Source organism: Lemur catta, chromosome 15 (genome assembly GCF_020740605.2).
Source record: "Lemur catta isolate mLemCat1 chromosome 15, mLemCat1.pri, whole genome shotgun sequence".
NCBI lineage: Eukaryota > Metazoa > Chordata > Mammalia > Primates > Lemuridae > Lemur > Lemur catta.
This window is the reverse complement of record NC_059142.1, coordinates 9,313,673-9,336,941: the sequence shown is the minus strand read 5'-3', so window position 1 is coordinate 9,336,941 and position 23,269 is coordinate 9,313,673. Positions and strand designations below refer to the sequence as shown.

General features: G+C 47.7%; 1 protein-coding gene across 7 annotated transcripts in view; it reads right to left on the bottom strand.

Moving 5' to 3' along the window:
* Positions 1-23,269, bottom strand: part of GAS7 (growth arrest specific 7) — a 215,244-nt gene that overhangs the window by 70,720 nt on the left and 121,255 nt on the right. For 4 of the 7 annotated variants that reach the window (XM_045525988.1, XM_045525989.1, XM_045525990.1 and 1 more), the window contains one exon: positions 9,708-9,828. In XM_045525988.1, the coding sequence (XP_045381944.1) occupies positions 9,708-9,828 (121 nt within the window). Of the gene's footprint in view, positions 1-9,707; positions 9,829-23,269 lie in introns of those variants that run through there. The other 3 variants (XM_045525992.1, XM_045525995.1, XM_045525993.1) reach the window with 3 other exon arrangements.

Genomic DNA, 23,269 nt, shown 5'->3' with positions numbered 1-23,269 from the left:
CAGATCAGTAGGTTTTTATTTTTAAATTTTTCTTTAAATTGAGAGGGGGTCTTGCTAAGTTGCCCAGGCTGGCCTTGAACTGCAGGACTCAAGTGATCCTCCCGCCTCCACCTCCTGAGTAGCTGAGATTACAGGCACATGCCACCGCAGACCAACAGTTTTTAATAAGATTTCAAACCAAGCAAATGTCATTCCTATGGGTACACAATTCACAGCCAACCTGTACTTTCTTTGGCCTTTAATTAAAGAATATTAGCCGGGTGTGGTGGCGGGCACCTGTAGGCCCAGCCACTCAGGAGGCTGAGGCAAGAGGATCGCTTGAGCAGGGAGATTGAGACCAGCATGGCCAACATAGCAAAACCCTGTCTCAAAATGATAATAATAATAACAAATATTGGTTGATCTAATGCCTGGCAGAGATCTGTCTCTTCATACGGAAGCTCCTGTATGTTCTCAGCTCCTACCGGGCTCTGCAGTGTAATAAACGGGAGGGGACCGTGACTATTCGCCGGCACCTGCTTCCCAACTAAAGTAGAGGTGAGTTAGGACACCCCAACCCTAAAATCTCCAGGGAAGAGAAAAACAAAAGAAGAAACTTTACAACTCCTCAAAATCTCTCAGGCCTGACCTGTTTCACACTAGACTCTAAGTTCCTTGGAGGCAAGGATGTTTTTATCTCATCCCGATGTCGGAGCTCTGAGCAGGATGTAAAAATGAAAAGTATAAGCCCCACATTCTTTGACTTAGCCTTACCTAGAAACAATGTTGAAACCAGAGCCCATGAGTGCTTTAAAAAAAAAAATAGCAAAAATGCTGAGATCAAAGCAATTTTTGAGCTATTGACCCAAAAACTTTGAAATGATAAGACCTGCCACTGCATCCTGTTATACAGATAAGAATAAAGGCTGGGATAAAAGCTACCCTGACAATGCTTAAGAACACAAACATCAGCCAGGGGAAGGGCATTTATCGGCAGTTTTATATTCATTCTAAATCCTGTCACCATAAAACTGAGTTATTTGTCTTCAAGTATTTCTTCCATGATATTTTACAACAGTTTATGGCTATATAACCTTTAACCTTGGGACTATAATGCATGTTTACCTGCTTAGAGAAAACTCAACTTTCTCATTGTATTTCTGTAAGAAAATTGCATTTTGATTGTTCTTCAACTTTATAATATTTGATCCATTGACTATGGCTCCACCCATTTTGTTGTTACTAAGTGTCCTTGCAAGTAAAAACTGGGTGGTGACTACTGGAAAACACTTAAAAATATAAAGTCAAAATTTTTCCTCTTTCTAAAATAGCAAATTCCGATTCTGTAGGTCTGTGGGGGGATCTGTGTATTGGTATTTTTTAACACACCCCACTCCCTAGGTGCTTCCGATGGTCACCAAAAATTTGGGAATCAGTGAATCAGGCAGAAGGACTCCCCAGCCAAGGCGTCTAAAGAACCATTTCTGAAGGGTGCCAAGTCACAGACTCACCCACCATGCCCACACATGCCTGTTTTTAATAACACTTTTATTGCAATATAATCCGCATACCATAAACTTCACTCTCTAAAAACATATAATACAATATTTTTTAGTATATTCACAGAGTTGTGTAACCTTCGCCACTATCTAATTTTAGAACATTTTCATGGTCTCAAAAAGAAACCCTGTTCCCATTAGCAGCACTCTGCATTCACCCCTGCCCCAGCCTGGCAACCGCCACTCTACTTTCTGTCTCTGTGGGTTTTCCTATCCTAGGCATTGCTTATAAATGGAATCACACAGCACGTGGCATTTTGTGTCTTAGCTTCTTTGACTTAGCATGATGTTTTGAAGGTTCATCCATGTTGTAGCAGGTATCAGTCAGTATCACATTCATTTCTGTGGCTGAATACTATGCCAAGGTATGAACACACCACATTTTGTCCACCCATTCCTCAGCGGATAGACATTTGGGGAGGCCATTATGAAGAATGCTGCCCTGGACAGACACGCATGGGTGTCTGTGTGAACGTGTGTTTTCAGTTCTCTTGGGTGTACAAGTAGGAGTGGAATTGCTGGGTCGCATTCCACACGTTCCCTTTTGTTCCACTTCCATATCTGAACGATGTGCTGCTAATCGGTGACTCCACCTAACAGCCGATGAGGGACATTCGCACATTGTTCAACAATAGGCAGTCTTTTGCAAGTAACTCAACTTTCTATTATAGAATAGAGCAAACAATAAAATCTGTCTCTTTTGTCTTTCCACTTTTATGGGTCTTCAACTCACTGGCCGTGTGAATGACTCTCTAACTCACCTGGCGTTTACCACAAAAGAGAGATTACTGGTCTTAAAAACTGGTGAAAAATGAGGGGTGTGTTATGCACTTAAGCATTACCTAAATATAATGAATTCAAATGGATGCCTTGGAAGAGAAAACAAAACCCACACAGAAGCAGATTAATACTAAGCTTTAAGACCTTCCATTAAGAGTCCATTAAAGAAAAAAATAAAGCCAAAATGAAGCTTTATATAAATGAGGCTGACACACTCACTTGCACACACTCTCTCGCTCAAATACACACACATACACACATGTACACACAATACCTAACGTTATCGACCAAATGTGCCAAATACAAACATCTTCTTAGTCTCACATTTGTCTAACACAGATGGACAGAAGAAAATAGATGGGTGTTTTTGGATGTAGAACCTTCTCAGGGCAACTTTTATTAACAGAGAATTATCAGGACTGTGCTGTTCTACTTGGGGAGTTAGAAAAGGATCCAATTATTTGTAACAAAGAAGAGCTCAAAGAATCCTTTGTAAAAGTGTTCTAACTGGAAAACTTCTCTAGAAACTCACATTAGTTCCTGGTGTAATAAAGTTAAATGGGAATCCACTCATTTAAAGAAAAATTAAAACAAGAAATTAAGAAAATTGCTATTTGGCAAATGAACCCAAAAGCTCAAATCCCGGTTTAGTCCTCCAAGCTTAACTCACAAACATAATAAAACATTTACAGACATAGATTCTTTGTCAAAAGAGCTTAAGACCAGTTACAGATTCCTTTGTTCCTTTTCGACTCCCACCGTTTCACTTGACTAGCCTTAAAAAAAAAAAAAAAAAAGATTAAGAACAATTCCCAGTTCTCCTGGGTTTAGGTTGATGCTCTAACAAGATGAATAGGCTTCCCTTAAACATAATTGTTATTTCAGATGATTTTCTAACCTGTTAACTCAGTTATTCTTATTTCAAATTAAGTGACCACCACCCATGCCCATCCTTCTGAATACTGAGGCAAAAAAAGAAAAAGATCAGAAGCCTGGGGGCCGGTCACAGCCAGCTCCCTTCCCGCACGGGGACTCCACCTCCATATGTGTGAAATGAATGGGGTCTATTTCTTAGACCAGAGATTATCAAACTTTATGTTAAGGGCCAGATGGCAGTAAATAGTTAAGGTTTTATGGGTCACATGGTCTCTACTGCAACTACAGACACTACTCAGCTTATGACGGGGTTACATCTCGATAAGCCCGTCCTAAGTTGAAAATACATTTAATACATCGAACCTCCTGAACATCATAGCTTAGCCTAGTCCACCTTAAATGTGCTCAGAACACATCCATTAGCCTACAGCTGGGCAAAATCATCTAACACAAAGCCTATTTTGTAACAAAGTGTTGAATATCTCATGTCATTTATTGAATACTGAAATACAGCTTCTACTGAATGCATATTGCTTTTGTACCATCGTGAAGTTGAAAAAATTGTAAGTCGAAGCATTCTAAGTTGGGTATATGCAACTCTGCCTTCGCAGTGCAAAACCAGCTGTAGACATACGTAAACAAAGGGGACAGACAGCTGTGTTTCAACGAAGCTTTAGTTACCAAAATAGGCTCGGAGTTGAATCAGGCCCATGGGCTGTAGTTTGCCAACCCCTGCGTTAGATGATTTGGAAGGTTCCCCCCAGGATGACCATCAAGTAAGCATCACTGTAACCCACTTTTATGAGTGATCAAGTCATTAGGGTCTGACACTGGAGCCAAACATGCACCACAGCACTCAGTTCTGGAAGAGTCTCTGCATTGGACTCTTCCTCAGGTTTCCATCAATGGCAACCTTCTATTAATATTCCGGTTAGTATCTCGCTCATGTTCTGTTGACCACCCACCTTGGGCTTCAATGAAGCATCACTCTGTTGGGGCTGGAATCAGGCTTTCTGAGAGGCTGCTGGAAGTCAAACGATACAACCCAAAAGTGCAGGGAAATAGCTCTTCAAGAGGAGAAAGCTTGGCCAGTGGGAAACAGAAGACAAGAAGGAGGTGGGCAGATAAAACATCTCTGCTTCCCTGTGGACTCCAAGGGACCCCTATGGCTCCTTTTTGCGACCCTTCTGGAGAAGTGAACACACCTGCTGAGTGACCTGCCAGGTCTCGCTGCATTTCATGGTCAAACACTAGCTAGCATCACTGGCATCTTCTTTGGCCTCCTTTTCCCTTCATACTCACTCTCACAGCTCTGGGCTGACACCTCCTAAATAAGGTGTTAACACTTAACCCTTGCCTCAGGCTCTGCTTTCCATTAAAAAAGGGCTAAGATACCATCACAAATGATCCTTTTTCCTTCAAAATAAAAGATGTAGGTAAAATAAATAAAACTACTGGATTTAGAGTATACAAAGATAAATAAATACAAGGTGAAATACTGACTCGTACATTAAATGAAACTAATCTTAGACTTCAACACTGGCTTCAAATACTCCTACAATGTCCAAATGGTAAAATGTTTCCTAAACAATATCTAAAAGGTTGGCATCTCTCCAAAAAGAACCTGAGTGCCTATGACCATATCACTGTTAAGTGATTAAGCATGCATACCTGGCCTTCTGATTATAAATGGAACAATGTTGTGCTGTATCTCTTAAAATGCGATCATTTGTTGTGTAAGTAAGAAGTGTCTGCTATGGTCTGAATGTTTGTGTCCTTCCCAAATTCTAATCCCCAATGTTGAAGTCTAATCCCCAATGTGACAGTGCTAAGAGGAAGGGCCTTTGGGGGGTGATTAGGTCATGATAACCCTGGTGGGATTAGTGTCTTTATAAAAGAGATCAAAGGGAGCTTGTTTGCCCTTTCCACCCTGTGAGAATGCAGCAAGAAAACAGCCCTCTATGAACCAGAAAGCAGACCCTCGCCAGACACCAAATCTGCTGGCATTGATCCTGGACTTCCCAGATTCCAGAACGGTGAGCAATACATTTCTATTGTTTATAAATCACCCAGCCCATGGTATTGTGTTATAGCAGCTCACACAGACTAAGACAGTCCCCTTAACACTAGAGGCTACTGATAATGGCTCACTATCCATGAACTAAACACAACCCCAACTTTTAGCAACAGAGTCAACGTTTGGTGGGAATGGAGCACTTTCCTAGAGAGTACGAGACAAGCAATTTCCTGATACCAGAACCCCTAGAGTTCCTGGGGCTGAACGGAAGGCCACTTTGCATGATGAAATCCTCTGGAGAGCCACAAGCTGTGGGGGAATAAGTGAGAAGGGGACTTCCCAAAGTCTCACGGAGCATGCTCTGGTGGTGTTGGTGAGTTTACATGAAAGCAATGGCATTACTGCATTAGCTTACCCACTGAAACTTCCTGGTAACCATCTGGCCCAACACTGTTTACTAAATAATCCATGCTTTCCCCAGTGATTTAAAATATCACCCCAACCATCAATCTGATCTATATTTCAGTCTGGCTCTGGCTTCCCCTCCTTGACAATCTTTTCTCCTTTTCCTTTTATGACACTACCTCCTCTGAGGTTCCTCATATCTCAGACAATTCCTTTGAAGTCTCCTTGGCCGCTCCCTTAAACCTTACACTGCAAGGCTCCCTCCTACAGGCTTGCCCTGGGTGATCTTCTGCATCCTCATGACTTCATCTTTCTGCTGATGAAATGCATATCCTGGACCACCAGGTATGGTTGTGCAGGTTGGTCACTGCACAAGGGGACAAGGAGGGATGAAATCCACTCTGATCTCTGCATGCCAGGCCCTGTACCACATGGCTCCCCAAGCTCCAGTCTCTAGCTCAGATATCCCCAAATTCATGAATCCATTTATGCATACATGCCAGCCATCTCTCCCTGAATATCCCCCAAGAACTATACACTCATCATCAACTCATTTTCTCCCTTCAGAACTGTATACCCCATTCTCACTGCATGGCTCCATCACATGAGGCAGAAAACCAGAAGGAATCTGAGCGCTCCCTATCCCTGACTTGCCACATCCTGTCTGACAGATTCTACCTCCTCCGCTCCAGCCACTGCTGTAGAATTGGAGTTTGACCTCATTATTTCTTTTCTCATTTAGTCTGTTGGGCTCCATGCTTAAAGCCTTCACCGTGCTGCACAGTAACCTGGCCACAATATTCCGATCATGTCATGCCACTGCTTAGAAACTTCCCGGGCTTCCCACTGCCCACAGGACAAAGATCCGACCCCTCAAAATGCCTCGGGGGCCTTTTGTACATCAGACCCCTGACTCTCTGTCACCTCTTGTTCCTTACCAATGCCACACAACACATTAGCCTTTCTCTTGCTGCCCTGCCTTTGCTCGTGCTGAAACCTGGGCTTGGGATGCCTGAATTAAGAGGCCCCTCCTCAAAGATGCAGTTGATACCCAGATAGAGTTTACCAAACCCTTCCTTAAGCCCCCAGATTTCCGTGCTAATATCCATAACACTTATCGGTTTATATGTTTCTCTGGCCCCATTAGAACTGCAGTCTCTGAAAGCAGAGACGGCATCTTGTTTGATTTTGCATTCCCTGAGCCCGGTGCAGTGGTCAGATCGTGACAAGCTCATTCATAAAATCCTCAGTGGATGTGGAAATAAGCTGATTAGCTGGGGCAAGGTAACGCGAATGTAAATTAGACTCTCAACCGGTTACCTGCGTATGTGGTGTGAAAACGGGGACAGAACACCTAGGACGCTTAAGCGCTTGCTAGGAAAGAAGAAATGAGGGATTGAGGGAGGGAAACTGGAACTATCTGGAATGAAGGCAGACAGACAGGAATGGCTTGCTTAACACAAGGGCCACATTTCCCGGGCAGTGGGCCTGGCGTGCCGTGAACTGCCACCTGGAGCGGGGAGGAGGGGCTTCCGCAGGGTGTGGGCAGAAGGGTGTCTGCAGCCGGCCCCGCGGTGAGGGGGCACAAACTCAGGCGCCTCCGCGAGTCAGGAGGTAAGAGAAGAATGAGTGGCTACTCCGATAGACACTTTCCTGCAGACAGGCAGTCGGATTCAAAAACCTTAAAAACACCAAATAGAAACAGGCCTACGAAAGGATTCCAGGGGAGAGGCAGAAAGACAGCAGCTCCCTTCTCTTTAGGCCACAGAGCAAAATCCCTAATATGACGTTCAAGGCCTGCATTAAATAAGACTGACTCTTGGCTGTCAGCAAGGCATTTCCCATCCCAATCCCTTCCTCATCCTTCCCACCCAGCTGAAAGATACCGCCTCCTCCTCGTCCTCCTCCAGGAAGCCTCCCCTGACTCCCCAGGGTCTGTCACATGCACTTAAAACACCCTGGACTTCTTCACAGCCCTTCTCATGATTGTAATCAAATAGGTATTCATTGAAAATCTGCTTCCACTGCAATAACAGAAGCACTTTGAGGGTGAGGACTGCTTGGTTGCTCTTCTTACATCTCCAGCATCCAACACTCACTCTGCCTGGTACACATGTGAGGATCAATAAGGATGTATTGGATGAATGATTCAGTCAAACAAACAGATAAACAATGAATGAAACAACTAATGGATAAAACTGGCATGTATCTAGAATGAAAGACCAAGGAGCTAGAACTACCCTCAGTGTAAAAGAAAAGGAGAAGGCTAAGTAGGGTCGGTCCTCTTGGAGCTGACAGCTGGGCCAGAGCAGGGTCACACTACGGCCTGTGGGCCAGCCTGGCCCCCCCCATCAACACATGGGCAGTGAACTCGCCAACTAAGATCATCTTTTATATCGTCAAACAATTGAAAAGGAATCAAAAGAAGAATATTTCATAACATGTAAAAGTTATCTGAAATTCACATTTCGGTATCCATAAATAAATTTTTATGGGCTCACGGCGACACTCACTTGTTTACCCATTGTCTGTGGCTGCTTTCATGCTACAACAGTAGAGTTTTTAACTTGAAAGTATGTTATTCTCTAAGTTTTTAAAAAAAGATAAAAAAAAAATTTTGAAAAAAGATGCTGATTTTAGACAGCCTCTTTTTCTTTCCCACACTCCCCTTGGCAATAGAGCAGCTAATTCGGGACAAGAGGGGATCCAAACTCTTGTTGATCTCAGGACCCTGTGGTCCCAATTCTGCATTTTGCAGATTGCAGATGGGGTGCTGCGTGTAAACACACCCTCCTCTGAAACCTCAAGTCTCGGGCAACAGTGCAGAGCTGCTCATGTGTTTGCTTTGAGGAAGCGTAAGGTCAGAACGGTCAGAAACTGTCCCACTTCCCTTTTCCTAGAAACTCTGATACTTCTTCAACTAGACCCCCTCTTCTGAGCCCAAGGAGGGTCAGGTTGCCAGGGGATACGAATAAGCCAACAGCCCAGAGTGGCAGCTGTCAGCTGCCCTCTTTGTGTCTCTGCTAACCAGCAGCTGCTCCTGTCACCAGGACCCTCTCGCTGCAGGCTTGTAATCTAAGACATTTCAGTGATCCCCTCAGGTAGGCAGAGGTGGCCATGAAGTCAGGTGGACACAGGTGAGAGAAGTGAGAGGCCGAGGCTGAGCCAGCAGGTGGATTTGGGTAAAATTTTACTTTCTGCCTTGGCACGCACATCTATGATTCCTACCAAATCCATCCTTCCTTGCTTTTCATCCTCCCACTTCTCTCATGGTAATTTCCTCGGGGAGTCATGGAGGTGTAGACCCTGGGCTATTAGCTGGTTTGCCTGCCCTGCCCAGGACCACAGCCTGCAACGGTGCCCCCTGCTCACCTTGCTGCAGACCCTGCCACACTGTGCACCCCATTTTATAAACCATCCCCAGCTTATATCCGGGCATCCTGGGGTCGTTCGAGGGCCTGGGAAATCCATCATAATTGTGGGCACTGAGGTGTGGTCCTACTCAGCTGGGACATGCACATGGAACCTGTGCTATCTGATGGGATAAATAATCCACAAGTAGCCCCAGCATTTCCCAAAGAACATTCTGAGAAATATCAGCCAGTGAGAGATACTTAAGGAAAGAGAAAAAGATGTTGTGCTGAAATTAGGGAAACCTCACATTTGCAATCCCGGTTTCAGAGCTTCAGTATCATTAGCACATTCAAAGTTCCAAGAAATCATGCAGTAGTTTAACCTGGTTACCTTGATTTAAACCAGCTGTTGACCATCGAACCTTCTGGGATCCCATTGCCCCAGACAGTGAGACTGTGTTCAACAAAGATGCCCAGGACCGGTGTGAGGTTCTGAGGATGACCAAACCCTGAAGGGCAGCCTTCCCTCTGAAGATAACTCCGAGGATCACAGACCCAGATTGGGACCCCTACCACTCAGCACTGTGGGGACAGCAAGACTCTACTGCAGCCCCTGGGCACAGATTTATGAAGAAAAAGCCCCAAAACAGATGGGTGGAGGAGGGAGGAGAAAACTGCCCCTCCAGAGAGACAGAGGCCCGGGGGGCTGTGCAGGATGCTCCCCCGAGTGGGACTCACCATTAGTGGTCGTGTTGACATAGTAGCGCCGGCCCTGAGGGGACAGGTAGCTTTGCCAGCCAGGTGGAAGGACGACAGTCTGGCTTTCTTCTCCTGGCGGAGGGGGTACCATTCCAGGCTTCTGTGGGGGAGGAAAGAGAAAGTCACATCCATCTGGCATTTTTGCAAGTGTTTTTAAACCAGGAAGTCAGGGGCTGGTGAAGTCACCCTAGAATAGTTGGACGTTGGAGAGTGCGTGGCCCACAGACCCCCTGGGGGGAGGTCACAGGCAGCGCATGTGTGATCTCAGGGGCTGCATGGGCATGAGGGGTGACAAGCACCTGTGCTTGCAGGGCCACTGCACAGGGGACAGCTTCCCCAGGAGCACACAGGGAAACGCCAGTCAGCTAACAGAGCTGGACTTGCTTCTTGTCAGCCCCCTAGAAAATCACTCACAGGGGTGCTGCACTTTCCAGGGGCCCTGTCACTTCCACCAGCTCCTGCTGTGGAATCTGAGGACTGAAATTCCCGGGACCACCGAGCACAGCAGCAGACGAGACCCCGGGCCTGCTGTGCAAACCTAGCACAGGTAATTCATGCAAGTGGAGACGCAAAGCGTTCCACCATAATTCCCGAGAAGCCAGGAAGAGCTACAAGCAGCTTTTCTCATCAAGCGTCCAAATCCCTCTGGCAAAAAGGCCTAGCACTCGGGGACAGAACAGACACTGACTTTCCATTGTATGCACTTACATGCAGTTTAATTCTTTTAACCATGTACAACATTGTTTTTCATTTTAAAGAATGAGAGAAAAATACATATGACATATAGAGAAATTAGAGATGCAAAAACAGTGGTTCTCCCCAGGCAGTGGGGTTACGGGCAATTTTTATTCTTTCCTTTCTACTTATCTGTTCCCTCTAAATTTTCCCCAGTAAACCTCAAAATAAAACTTATTAGCTAAAGAACATTTAAAAATAAGGACAGAGGGTCCAAATTAGCCCACACGATCACTTGTGCCTTTTGAAGACAGTAAATTGACTCAGATCAGAATTTGAGCCCCACGGAGAAAGTGGCTGTGAATTTCTCAGCACAGCCAGGGCCTATTCAGAAGCATCACAGGTAATCAGCTCCCAAACGTCCTCAGCATCCCCAGCCACGTGCACTGGTGACTCCTGCTTTGGAAGACAAGACAATAGATGGAGAGGGAACAGCAGAGACATGGCACCCAGGCTGCTCCCGGGCTTTGTGAAGGCTGCAAAACCACGTGGTGCCCTGCATGTCAGCAGGGGGAACGAGTAAATCCGAGCAAGCCACTCCTGGGATTTTGAGTAAACACGGCCCCGCTCTGGCCCATTGTGTAGCCGAAGTGTATGTTTCATTATGAATTTTCACAACTTAATTAAAAGCTTTCCCCTATGCCCTGGATGTGTCTGTCTCCTGCTAACCCACAGCGCCTCTTTCATTCTGTAGGGAAGACTGTCTTCTAGGCAAGCAGGTGACAGCGAGGTGGACAGCAGCCAGGCTGGTGTCCCGCTAGGCTCCCAAGCTGCCATTTCCTTAGCAGACCAGGCCCACTGAGCACAAGTACACACCTGAGCGGTTTACCTGGGCCTCACACACGGCTCTGGCCTTTGCTGGATTGGAAGAGGGCCCAAATCCACGCAAGACAAATAGTCTTATAATGAGTAAAGTGTGTGTGTGTGTGTGTGTCTGTGTGTGTGTGTGTGTGTCTGTGTGTGTGTGTGTGTTTCTGTGTGTGTGTGTGTATGCATGTGGCGTATCCTATGTACAGGAGATGCACATTTGGGCCAGTGGGGTTAGGGGTGTGTGTGTGTGGGGGGACAAGAGTGTTGAGAATGAGTATTTGATTGAATAGAGAAGTATCCTAGAACCAGAGGGGTAAGATGCCAGGTACCTTCTCCTTGAGTGAAATATTTTAGTTTCTTCTTCAATCAAATATGGTTAGACTAGACTGGTGCTTGTCCAAATAACCCGGGAGGAAATGAGAAGTTGTCAAAGGGTATTAAGAAGGGTCAGAGATTGACATGGCTAGAAACGGGCTGCAGAGAGGGGGACCCGGAGGCACAGCAAAAACAGGCTTCAGTGCCAGTCCCGACTTGGCCACTTGGCAGCCACGTGACCACAGGCCAATGACTCAACCAGGCTGTTGCCACAAAGCGGAGGATAATTATATCAGCCAGGATGTGGAAGACGTTTGGGAGATCAACAACATCAGACCTGGCACCTAGGAGAGTGCCTGTCCCCAGGAAGGCTCAGTGGGTGGGGGTTCCCGGTGGAAGGCGTGGTGCTTCCCAGCCTCTGTCCACGGTGCTGTGACGCTCAGGAGAGTGCACCGACATCTGCCTCAGCCTCAGCATCGCTGCGTCTAAAATGTCACCATCAATAGCCACTTCTCTGAGGTTTCTGTTTCCAAGACTACCAGGACTTGAAATGCCGACCCCTGGTGGGGAGGTTAATGCCTTAAGATGTTGGCTAACGTGCTCTGGTGAGGAGGCTGGCAGGGAGGAGGCCGCTCAGTACAGGACTGGAGACCGAGTGAGCCGAACCCTCGGACACTTGGTGCCCAGCTATGAAAGAGTGATCGTGGTGCCCGTCCCCTGGCCAGATGCAAGGTGCTTTTCTCTTTAGAATCACTCTGGTTGATTTATCTAAATAACCCTGTTGGGTCAGAACATGTGAGGATACTGACAGTCCAGGAGATGCAATAACTGCTCTGAGGTCTCCTCCAACTAGGAATTGGGGGCACCTACAGAAGGTGGGAGGCACCTCGGTACCGAGCTAGGAGGGCAACGAGGTGCCGGAAGAGGGGAGAGGGAGGGTGCCCGGGCCAACATGGCCTATTTTCTTACTCGGCTGATGTGTCAAAGGCGGCCTCCCCGTCCCTCCCGCATGGCCAGAGGTCCGGCTCTCGGCCGCCGGCTCCCCACGCAGCCCCAGTCCCTTTGCCTGTCTCCTCTCAGAAAGACGTGTCTCCTGGTGGCTTCCCTGAAACAAGTCAGGAGTCAGAAGATGTGGAGAAAACTGGGTGTAGACTCAAACCTGGAAACAAATGTTCAACAAAAACTGGTATATGATGTTCTTTATTCATTACAGCCAAGAAGGTGAAAACAGCCTGAATGCCCATCAGTGCAGGAACAAAACATAGTACGGCCATACAGTGGAACAGTATTCCAGAAATGAAAAGAAATGGAGTGCTGACACTTGCTGCAGCACAGACACACCTTGAAAACATTCTGCCGAGTGAAAGATGCCGAACACAAAAGGTCCCATAGTGTAGGCTTCCACTGACATGAAATGCCCACAATGGACAAAGCCATTGAGACAGGGATAGATTAGTGGTCGCCAGGGGCCCGGGGGAGGGAAAATGGTACAAGTTTTCCTTTTGGGGGGATGACAATGTTCTGGAACTAGACAGTGGTAAGGGCTGCACAATATTGTGAATGCATAAATGTCACTGATGGTAAATTTTTATGTTCTATGTATTTTACCAGAACACGAAATTTTTTTTTTCTAAAGATGTGATGAAGGCAGAAGTTAGACCTCCCCACCTTCAAGCCCTCATTTAAGAAGACAAAAGCACCAGCATTACTTCACCCTTTGTGGCCATGGAGGGGCAGGAGCAGTCGGCCTCCTGCAGAGCTGCTCCCCGCACCCCAGTCACCAAGGGGATACAGTGGGAATAACTACCCAGTAATTAAGGTCTCTCCCAAACTTATTCTTCTGATTAGTTTCCTTCCAAATTAAATCCTTCCCTTCCCTTCTTTAGTCCTGTGGATTCTTTCCTTCAATTCTGTCAGCTCTTTCCCATGGGAATAGCAAGGAGAAGCAGAGGTGACACAAGCCCAGGGGGTTGGGGACCCCACCTAGAGGGAGTAAGATCAGAGGGAGTAAGTTCAGCAGGGGTTGGGGGAGGAAATGAAAGTGATTTCCTCCAACTCAGAAATCCTTCACCTAATGCACAGGGTGTCTTTGCGAGAATTACAAAACCCTGCCTCTTCCTCTGGAAGGGGCCATCCCTCAGCAAGAGTGCAAGGCCGGGTTTCCGTCCCTTTCCTTCCTCCCTCATCTGGGTCCCCTTGTTCAGTAGACAACCTGCTCAACTATATATGGAAGCCCTACCTCCAGAAATCTAAACTATGGATCTCGTGCCTCCCAAAATAGGTGCATGTGTGTGCACATACACACTCACCCTATTTCATATGTAATATTAAGAGGTTTCTAGACCACTTCAGAACCCTAGTCTAACAGGTACTCAAGAAATATCTGAATCAGATCCCACTTGCGTCCATCAATAGTAACTTTTACCAGTTACCAAATGTCTACAGTGCCCCAAGGATTGCGCCAGGTTGCTTTAGACAATTAGCTAATCTTTACAACATGCCTGCCTCACAGATGGTATTTGTTCCCATTTTAAAATCAGAAATCTAAGATTCAGAGGGTTTAGTAACTTTCCCCATGTTGCGCAGCTAATTACACGGTAAAAACAAACTACTTGAAAATATTAGTTCTGTTCCAGAGACTTTTGTCCAGTCACCTAAAGCCAGGCTACATCTCTCCCCAGCCACACATAATCAGCTCCATTTCTTCACTGGGACCACCCAGCATCTCAGCTTCCACCTGAGGAGGATGACAACTCACGCCTGATGCTCCTGCCTGTGTCACAGTCCCCAAGTGAGCATATATGCCTTCCCAGGAGATGTACAAAAATATCACCACCCGCGTCCAAGCCGTCACGTTCCCTAGCTGTAGGCTGACTTCCTTGTCTCCTTATTTAAAACAACACAACCAAAAAAAAATTCTCCTCTTAATGGTGGCCGCTGATTCCCCAATTAAAAAAAAACAAACAGGCAGGCAAAGTCGCCTAGAGATTAAAAACAAATCCCCCTACAGCAGTGTTGCTCAAAATGTGGCCACCATGGGACACCTATCAGTCACCTGGATGTGAGCTAAGCTGCACATTCCTAGGCCCTGATCCAACCGCTAAATCAACCTGCAGCCTGGGAGTCTGCATTTTAACAGATATCCTGGGTGAGTCCTATGCTCAGTGTACTCTGGAACCATTCCGTTGCAGCTTTAGGGGCAGCAACTGAGAGGAAACATCACTTCTGAAATGAAAACCAAGATCATAAAATTTTTATAAGCACGATTTGTAAAAAAGGACAGTGTTGAGCTGCATGGCTACTTAGTGAAGAACAGGATCCTGTCCCCTAGCCCCAAACCCTTCAAACAGACTATTTTAGAGAGACTCTCGCTGTCTCTGCAGCCTCCAGGCAGTCCCAGCCCCTCTACTCTGCTTCCCACAGCCTTCACCATTCTAAGTTCAAGTTCAACGCCGTGCCACCTCCACCTACGGGAGCGACTCTTTCCGTACTCCGGAGGCTTCCGGCAGCACCTGACTCTTACCTTCTCCTAAAGCTGTGAGCAAACGCGACTTGCCGGGGTTAACGGGTGGTCTCCAGACACTCGCGTTAGCAGCCAGATCAGACAGTTTTAAGGTCTCCTACTCTGCGTCTTCTCACACCCAAGACCCAGAAGCAATAGGAGCTCTAAAGAAAGGCATATCCACAGGGCCCCACACCCCCACTCCCCCCACACCCAGATCTATATATAACATCTCTGAAGTTGTCAGCCTAACGAGCCACTTTCTGGCAGACCCGTTGCCATGGCAATGCCTGCTAATGAGCCCAGTGCCGTGATTGGCACTGCTTGAAGGCTCCGCCACAAAGGACTCTCCAGCAAGTTCTCCCTTCCCCAACCAAGTAGACAGATGGACACCCAGAAGCAGCCAGGGCATAGGGGTGTGCCTGGAAGCCCTCAGTCCCTGGGAGTCACTTCATTACTTCTGCGCCCCGAGTAGTCCTGCAGTGGCCCCCACTGCCAGCTCCGCACTCAACGGGGAGTCAACCAGCTACCGACAGGGCTGCAAGGGACCACCAGGGAGACCAAGACCCGGCCGGGCTGGAGACCGGCAGTCGCTTCTGCCTCACGCCTTTCTGCTGGACACGTGTTCAGGGTGGGCAGAGTCCTACACAGAGCAGAGAACTGCTACCCGAGGCGTGATCATCTCCTCTGACTGTGGGTTAAGACACAAATCAAGAACGAGGGCCCCACAGCCCACAGTGATGTCCCCAGCCTCAGAGTCTGTGTCTGTAAGAACACCGGGCATCTTTCCTCTGTCTCACAGGTGAAGTACTATTCTCCCCAGCCCTGGCAGCCTTTCTGTCCATAGTCAGACATTTGTATGCACAGAAAATAGCTGGGGAGGAAGCAGGGGACCCCTGGCAATGGCACAGTGCATTCTGGGAGTGTAGTTTTCACAAGCTGTGTTTATAGGAGATGGGCTGGACCCCGGCAGCATCTTCATGTTCTTCTAAAGGTCAGAGGTCCAGAGACTTGGCCTGGAGGAGGAGGAGGAAGAGGAGAAGGAGGGAGACCCATCACATCAACAGAGAAATAAGCCGTGAGATTCAGGAAGACAGGCCGGGCCACATCCCTCTGGTTCACCACTTCAGTCTCAGCACGGTGCTGTGCCCAGAACACTGAATGAATGATTGAATGAATGAATGAAAACTGAGAACTATAGTAGGAACTGGGCTACAGATTTGAGGAGGGTATTTCCCTAAACAAGTAGACAGGAAACAGCAGTGTGGGGAGAGGAGGGGCGCATGCCCCACCTGCGAATAAATCCCAACTCTCAGTGGATCTGCCGAATGAACTCTGCCATGGTTTGAACGTGTCCCCTCCAAGACTGAGGTGTTGTCAGTGTGGCAGGAGCCTTTAAGAGGTGATCAGGTCATGAGGGCTCCTCTTTCGTGAATGTGACGAAGACCCTTATAAAAGGGGCTTCGTGCAGCATCCACTAGCTTGCCCTCTGCCTTCTCCCTCGTGGAGGACACACAGCAAGGTGCCACCTTGGAACCAGAGAAGGAACCTGCCAGTACCTCGACCTTGGACTTGCCCATCTCCAGAACTGTGAGAAATAAATTTCTATTCGTTATAAATTGTCCAGTCTCAGGTAGTTGGTTACAGCAGCACAAACTGGGGGGAGACAAGGTAATATACAGTGTTTCTTTAACTGCACAAAACAGATTGAGGGGCAGTATCCAGAAAGCTCAAGAGAAACACAAACTTCTAATCATGATCTCATACAGCATCTAGAAGAAACATTTCAGGAAACCGTTTCGCAATCTCAATAAATGGAAGGAAGATATGGCATCTGTGTTACAAGAGCAAAAATATCATAAGGAGAGAACAAAACGAATGCGAAGAAAAAGACAAGTTGGTTCGAAAAACAAAATTCTATTAAAAAGGAACAGGAAATGATAACAATTGTAGGCAAGTTTGAAAGGTTGTAACAGAAGGAAAATGCACATTGGTTGCAATAAAACATAGAATTAGTATTGCAAAAAAAAAAAAACCCATGAATTAGTTATGTACAAAACAAACAAGAATTTTTTATTCCCAGAGCACAAAGGGATTGGGAAAAAATGCAAACAAGAGGACAAAACAGCAAGCCAAGATATAGATAGTGGGTGTTGCTGAGGAGACCAGAAGAAAAGAAACTATAAACGGAGGCTGATATGGGGGAAAAATGTCCCTGAGCTGTGCAGCACGGGAAGTCCTACATTGCTCAGGCCAGACAGAGTTCCAGAGACCAGCAGGCAGACGCGCCCTGGCAATATATTTGCACAGCAAAGGTGGGGACAGAAGCCCTGTAGTCGTCTAAGTGGGAAGACCAGTGAAAGAATAAAAGCGAGGCTGGTCTCAAACTTCTCTGGAACCACATCTCAAAAGACGCCTCCAGTGTATTATGTGGAAAATACCAAGACCTTCATCGGTAGCCAAGAAGTCTTCCACGAGTGAAGGCGACAGAAATACATTCTTCTACAGACAAGGACCCAGAAAATACCACTCATATGTCATCCTTAGTAAAAGCACTTGAAGGATGGGCTCCAACTGCCTGAAAGACGAAGACAGAGGAAGGGGAAGAATGAAGGAATCAGGGTGCTGAGGACCAAGGCCGAACGCTGAAAGCACTGTAAGGAAATACATATATAATTATAAATCGAGTCATAGACTCCCGTGTACATGCTGCTATTCTCAATTATGCTGTCTTTAAAACATGAAATAATAACCTGTGTCACAAATTCCAGATACTGTCAGAAAAGATTGAGAGGCAGGAGAAGTACTGAGACCGTATGTGAAGACGCCGAGACAGACATGTGCAGAACATTGCTCTGCCCTCCCATCCCCACGAAGGAACGTCCTCTGTGTCCTCTTGTCCCTCCCACGGAAGCTATCAGGTACCCACCCAGGTGCCTCCCATCCTCCGTCCTCTGGCATCTAGCGTCCATTCTTGTCTCTTCCCTGGAGACTGACAGGTTCCCAAACACAAGGAACACAACAGAAGGGAAGAGTTGTTGGAGGCCATTTGCTCCTATCAGACGACCTCGTCCAAGCCCCTAGCGCTGTGCGTCCCGCCTCCACCACCTGCTACTGGGCAATCAGCTTCCGCAGGGAATCTCGAGCCCTGGAATCCATGATGGTGGATAAGTTGGGACCAAAGCACTTTGTGGGTGGAGAGAAAACTCAGCAGGAAGCTGGTCCTTTCCAAAGACCTCATTTGTACCACTGCTTGGCTTTGTAACCCCTCGAAGGGTTGCCAGAGCCCAAGCTCAGAAAAGCCCTCAAAGAAGCATGTGTGGATACTGCTGGCCTGTGTCCGAGCATGTCCATGTCCCCTGAGCCACTCTGTCTGGACCCCCATGTGAGGGCATGAGGCTCACCTCCGGCTCTCACCATCACAAAGCCAAAGGGAGCCATGAGGATCCCCTCCATTTCTTCCACTTTTCTGTTTGCAAAATTTGTCAGAGGTTTTGGCAGAACCCTCTACGTGTACCCTCAAACCCTTCTTATTAGAAATCACCTGGTTAGCAGGGCTGCCTCTTTGAGTCCACAACAGAAACTTCCCAAACGAGGCTTTAATCACTTACATGCAAATGTCTCCAGGACTCTTTCAAACCAGGCACGATCCAAGTGTCCTGGGGCTTCCCTGCTCAGCATAGATGGATGGGGTCACAGTGGATGACAGCAATAATCCACATCTCACTGGCGTGAACCCCCATTTGCTCCTGTCCGATGGCCTCCTCCATGCCTCCCTGGATGAGAGCTAGAAATGCCCAGAGGGTGACTCACGTGGGCTCAACTCCAGTCCCCATGGAGTCTCTGCCATGTTGTTCCTGACCTGCAGCAGTTACTTGCCCCCACACCCCATCACTGTCTTCTGTCCACAAGTGGCAGAAAGAAGCCTCACACTGGACTGTCACTGGCACCCACCATGAGAGGTAGACATTAGGGCCAAGAGAGTTTTCTCCCAGCTGCCAGCCGTGGGCCTGGGGGCTGAACCACTTGGGACACTCCAGACCTGCCTAGCTCATGGTAGACCACCCTGGATATCCATCTGCAAGCCCCCAGAGCCTCCCTGAGGGCCAATCAACTCACTGGGTATGTTTCTCAGGACCAGGCAGAGAGAGGACACAGAACAATAGCCTCTGTATTTTCTGACCCTATCAAGAAATGCAGTGATTTGGTTAACCAGGAATTCTGATGACCGTAATTACAATGTAGTCCATGCAGCAAGGACACAGGAAGTCAACCCTCAAAGGGAAACTTGCTAAGCTGGAAAACATGGGGTCTCCATGTTTCCATGATGAAAAGATTTGCAAATGATCCTGCAAACTGCAAGGATGAGCTGAACGGCCCCTCCTGGCTCAGACACCATTTCACAGCCTTGAAGCGTCTGGGGGAGGAAGCAGGGGAGGGTAAGAAAGAAACGCCTAGTGTAGGGCTCGCAGATCTTCCTGCATGAGCCCTTACTTCTCAGACCCTGGAGGATGAGATTTTTATGGTTGTTGCATCTGCCGTGCAAATGTAAGGCGGGAAAGGCCAATTAATAGGGTTCTAGAGGAGAAAATGCAGAAACGAGAAATACTGTGGATGTGAGCACACGCCGCGTATCTGAGACGGCTGGTCCTTTTTGCTTGGCAGCCTCTGCTCAGTGACACCATGCAGCACGACAAGGATCTGAGAGATGCCCACTCTTCAGCATCTGTTGGGAGAATCCCAGCACTGATCAACCAGCATAACTGTGCCACTGAATAGCACTTCTTTGGCCTCAGACAGAGGTTTGGAATAGGTGTCGAAAGGCCCTGCGCTGTGTTTTAGGGCCATGGGACTGGAGTGGGGGAAGTCCCACAGCTGCTCCTGAAATACAGAGAACCGCTCCAGAAGCAGCAAGGGAAGCAGGCGCTTCCTCCCCCACTTGACGCCAGGAGGGGACTGGGGAACCCCAGAGAAAGCCCCCACATTTTGTTCCATGTCAAGGTATCTCTGGTCTTAATTCAACACAATTAAGAAGGGCCAGGTAGTCTGTTCCTGAGAGCTGGTTCCAGCTTCTGGCTTCCAAGCCAGAAAACCTGAGTAACTCTGCTCACCAGCTTTTGATTAACAGAGACATTTTATCCAAACTGTCCACTTTCTGATGGGCTGTTGAGGAAAGTTGCTTCGTTCCCTCCTCCCCCTTTGCCGGCAATATAAAAATAGCATGGGCCGCTCTGATATCCCACCTCCAACCCGGGACAACACAACATCAATAGAAAACACACAGGCCTAGGCGTAAAGAGACGCTGCGTTTCCAGGCAACAGCTGTAATGTGTGCAATTCCTTTAGCCTCTGTGGGCCTCTGTTTCCTCATCTGTAAAATGAGGGGGTTGCCAGCTCTCAAACGCTGTGGTTCTATGACCCATGCACGGGACATCTTTTGTAACAGAGCCGAAAACCACCACAAGGGAAATTTCAAAGCATTTAAATGTCCAGCTCAGCTTGCAAAAGCACCAGCCATACAAACAAAAGAGATGACCGAGACCTCCTGACAAAAAAAAAAACCCACAAATCTTCATGAAAGCGTTTTTGCTGCATTTTTCCCCCAAACCGCTTTTGGGCTCCAGAGAGGAAAAGGTCTCAAACTCTTTGGGTCTAGATGTGTTTTCGTCTACTTGACCAAATCCAACTGGGACTTGCTGGGAAAGAAACGCTATCTGAGACACCAAGAAAGTGAAGTGATCTGACAAAAACTGGAAATGAAATACGTGCCCAAAGCAGGATATGAGACTGTGGGCAACAGCTCCGGTCTGTGTGCAGCAGCCGAACACTGGGGATCCTCCCCCCTCTGCCACAGGTCACTGTTACGGCCAATTAGTGCGCAAATGTCCCTGTTTGTGAAAGGAAGGAGTTGGGCTACTTCTCTTAGTCCTAAAGGTTAATGATCTTGAAATACACCCTAGATTTTCTCTGCTAGTTTATATCTATAATGATATCAATTATCCTACCCTAGAAGACACTTTTGAAGGACAAGCTGTGGATTGTTCACCTAGAACACTCTTCCTCGGGGGCTCCTGGTAGGGTGAGAGCCCCTCTAGATGATTTCCTGGCCAATTTCCCTTTGCAGAGGCGGAAGTCTGGAAACAAGAGAGTTTTGCCAACACTTGGTATTGCCAAAAAAAAAAAAAGAGAGAGAGAGAGAAAGTGAGAGAGAGAATAAATACTATATAATACCCTCCCTAGCCTTCCTTTAGTAATAAGCTGCAAAGAACCCAAATGCCTCATGCCATTGTTCCTGGCATTTTCCGAAGTTATTACGCTCCGAAGAAAACCTCATAACCAAATTTACCAAGCATTCTCTTGTGCTCAAAGTGGATGAAGAAGTTCAGAAGTGAGCTGCAAGTTGCCAGCTCAGTCAGTAATAGGCTCAGTATCTCACACAAAGCAGCCTGCCGACCAGAAAGAGCTTCACGCCCCAGTCGCTACCTGCAGATGCACCGGCGGCAAAAGCAGGCTTCCTCGGGAATTGGTGCCGTTTTAAAGGAAGACAGACTGGAGCTCATTAGGGCATGAAGGTGGATGCCGCTGACGGCCCACCCGTGCCTGCCACCCAGCTGGCCTTTGTGGGCGCTAGCTGCTGGCTGGAGTGGCTTGCGGGCACCAGAAGAAAACGCAAGTCTTCTCACCATGGAGACTCATTCCAGCTACTCTGCACAGCTAACGGCCTGTGCTCCAAGCGACCCTAATCAAAGACCTCTGACTCTGAGAGATGGCTCCTAATTGGTTCTGAACTATGAGTACTGGAGGGAAATGAAGCCTGATAGAGGAGGGAACAGTTTCCAAATGTCAGTAAGGGGTGCAAGTCTAACCACCCCAACTCAGCTGACACGTCTGGAGCTGCTGCTACCGATGCACATGAAGTAGACAAATGGTGACAGCTTGCTATCAAGGTTTGGGACCTGCCACTATTCCGGGGCACTGTGTAAAGAATGCAGGATGGGAATTAGGGCCTGAGGACCGGGCCCAGAGTGGCTGCGGTCTTGAGCAACCCCTTCATCTCTGCTGGGAGGCCTCAATTTCCTCATCTCTGAAACACGGAAGTTGGACCAGATGGTCTCTGAGGACTTAAAAAAAAAAAAAAAAAAAAAAAAAAATATATATATATATATATATATATAGCCTAATACTGAATAATTCTAAATGACAGTATTAGTATATATGTTTTAAAGACATGATATTTTTGTAGGAAAAAAAGTCACATTTGAGTGTAGACACGGGATTTGGAGGCACCTGACCACTCCTGCAAGGCTGCCCAAGCCCCAAACACCTGGGATCCTGCCTCGCCCACCATGAGTGTTCTATGTGCCCGGCAACTTGATTTCTGCCCTGGCATCCTGGGCTTCCACCTCTGTGTCACCAGGCACGCACCAAACGGGGGTTCCAGTGGAATTTTTCTAGGCTTGCTAGCAGTTCGCTTCTGGCTGGGCACTCACGGTGTGCCCCAAACACACAGTCCACTTTAGCTTGGGTGCGTCCCACTGGGAGTCCCTGCACCCCACGTTCCCCTTTCCCAAGAGCTTGACTTGCGCTCTTCCCAGCCCCTTGCATGCCCTTCAGCGTTCACCTTTGCTGATCCCTCCGTTCCCGCAATCCAACACGGCCACGATCCACAGCCAGACCTGCCAGAACTGCCCCGCACTCTGCAGTCCGACCCTGGACAGCTGTGACTTGGTCGGAACTCGACCGACTGGTCTGGGCTCCTTACTGCGGTAATTCTCCAAGCCACACCAGCAGCAGGAAGTCCCCTGCAAGCTGGCTAGAAATGCAGAGTCCCAGGCCCTGTCCCAGCACCAGGTGATCTGCCTTTTGAAGGTCCTCGGGCAATCTGGATGCACTTTGACCTTTCAGCTGTGGACTTTCGTAGGAGGTCAACTGGCCTGTTAGTGGCTGTGCCTGGGTGACAAGTGCCCTCTCCCTTCCCTGGCACTGGGTCAGGACTCAAACGGAAGCCACGCCAAAATCACAGGTGCTGACTGGCCCAGGGAGGTGGGAGAGTGCGTCCTGGAGGAGGAGTATGTGCAAAAACAGACTAGCCTTTCCATACAAACTGGACCTCTCTCAGCTGTACAGAGCCTCGAGAAAGTCATCAAAATTCTAGGCCGACGAGAGGTCCCACTTTCCG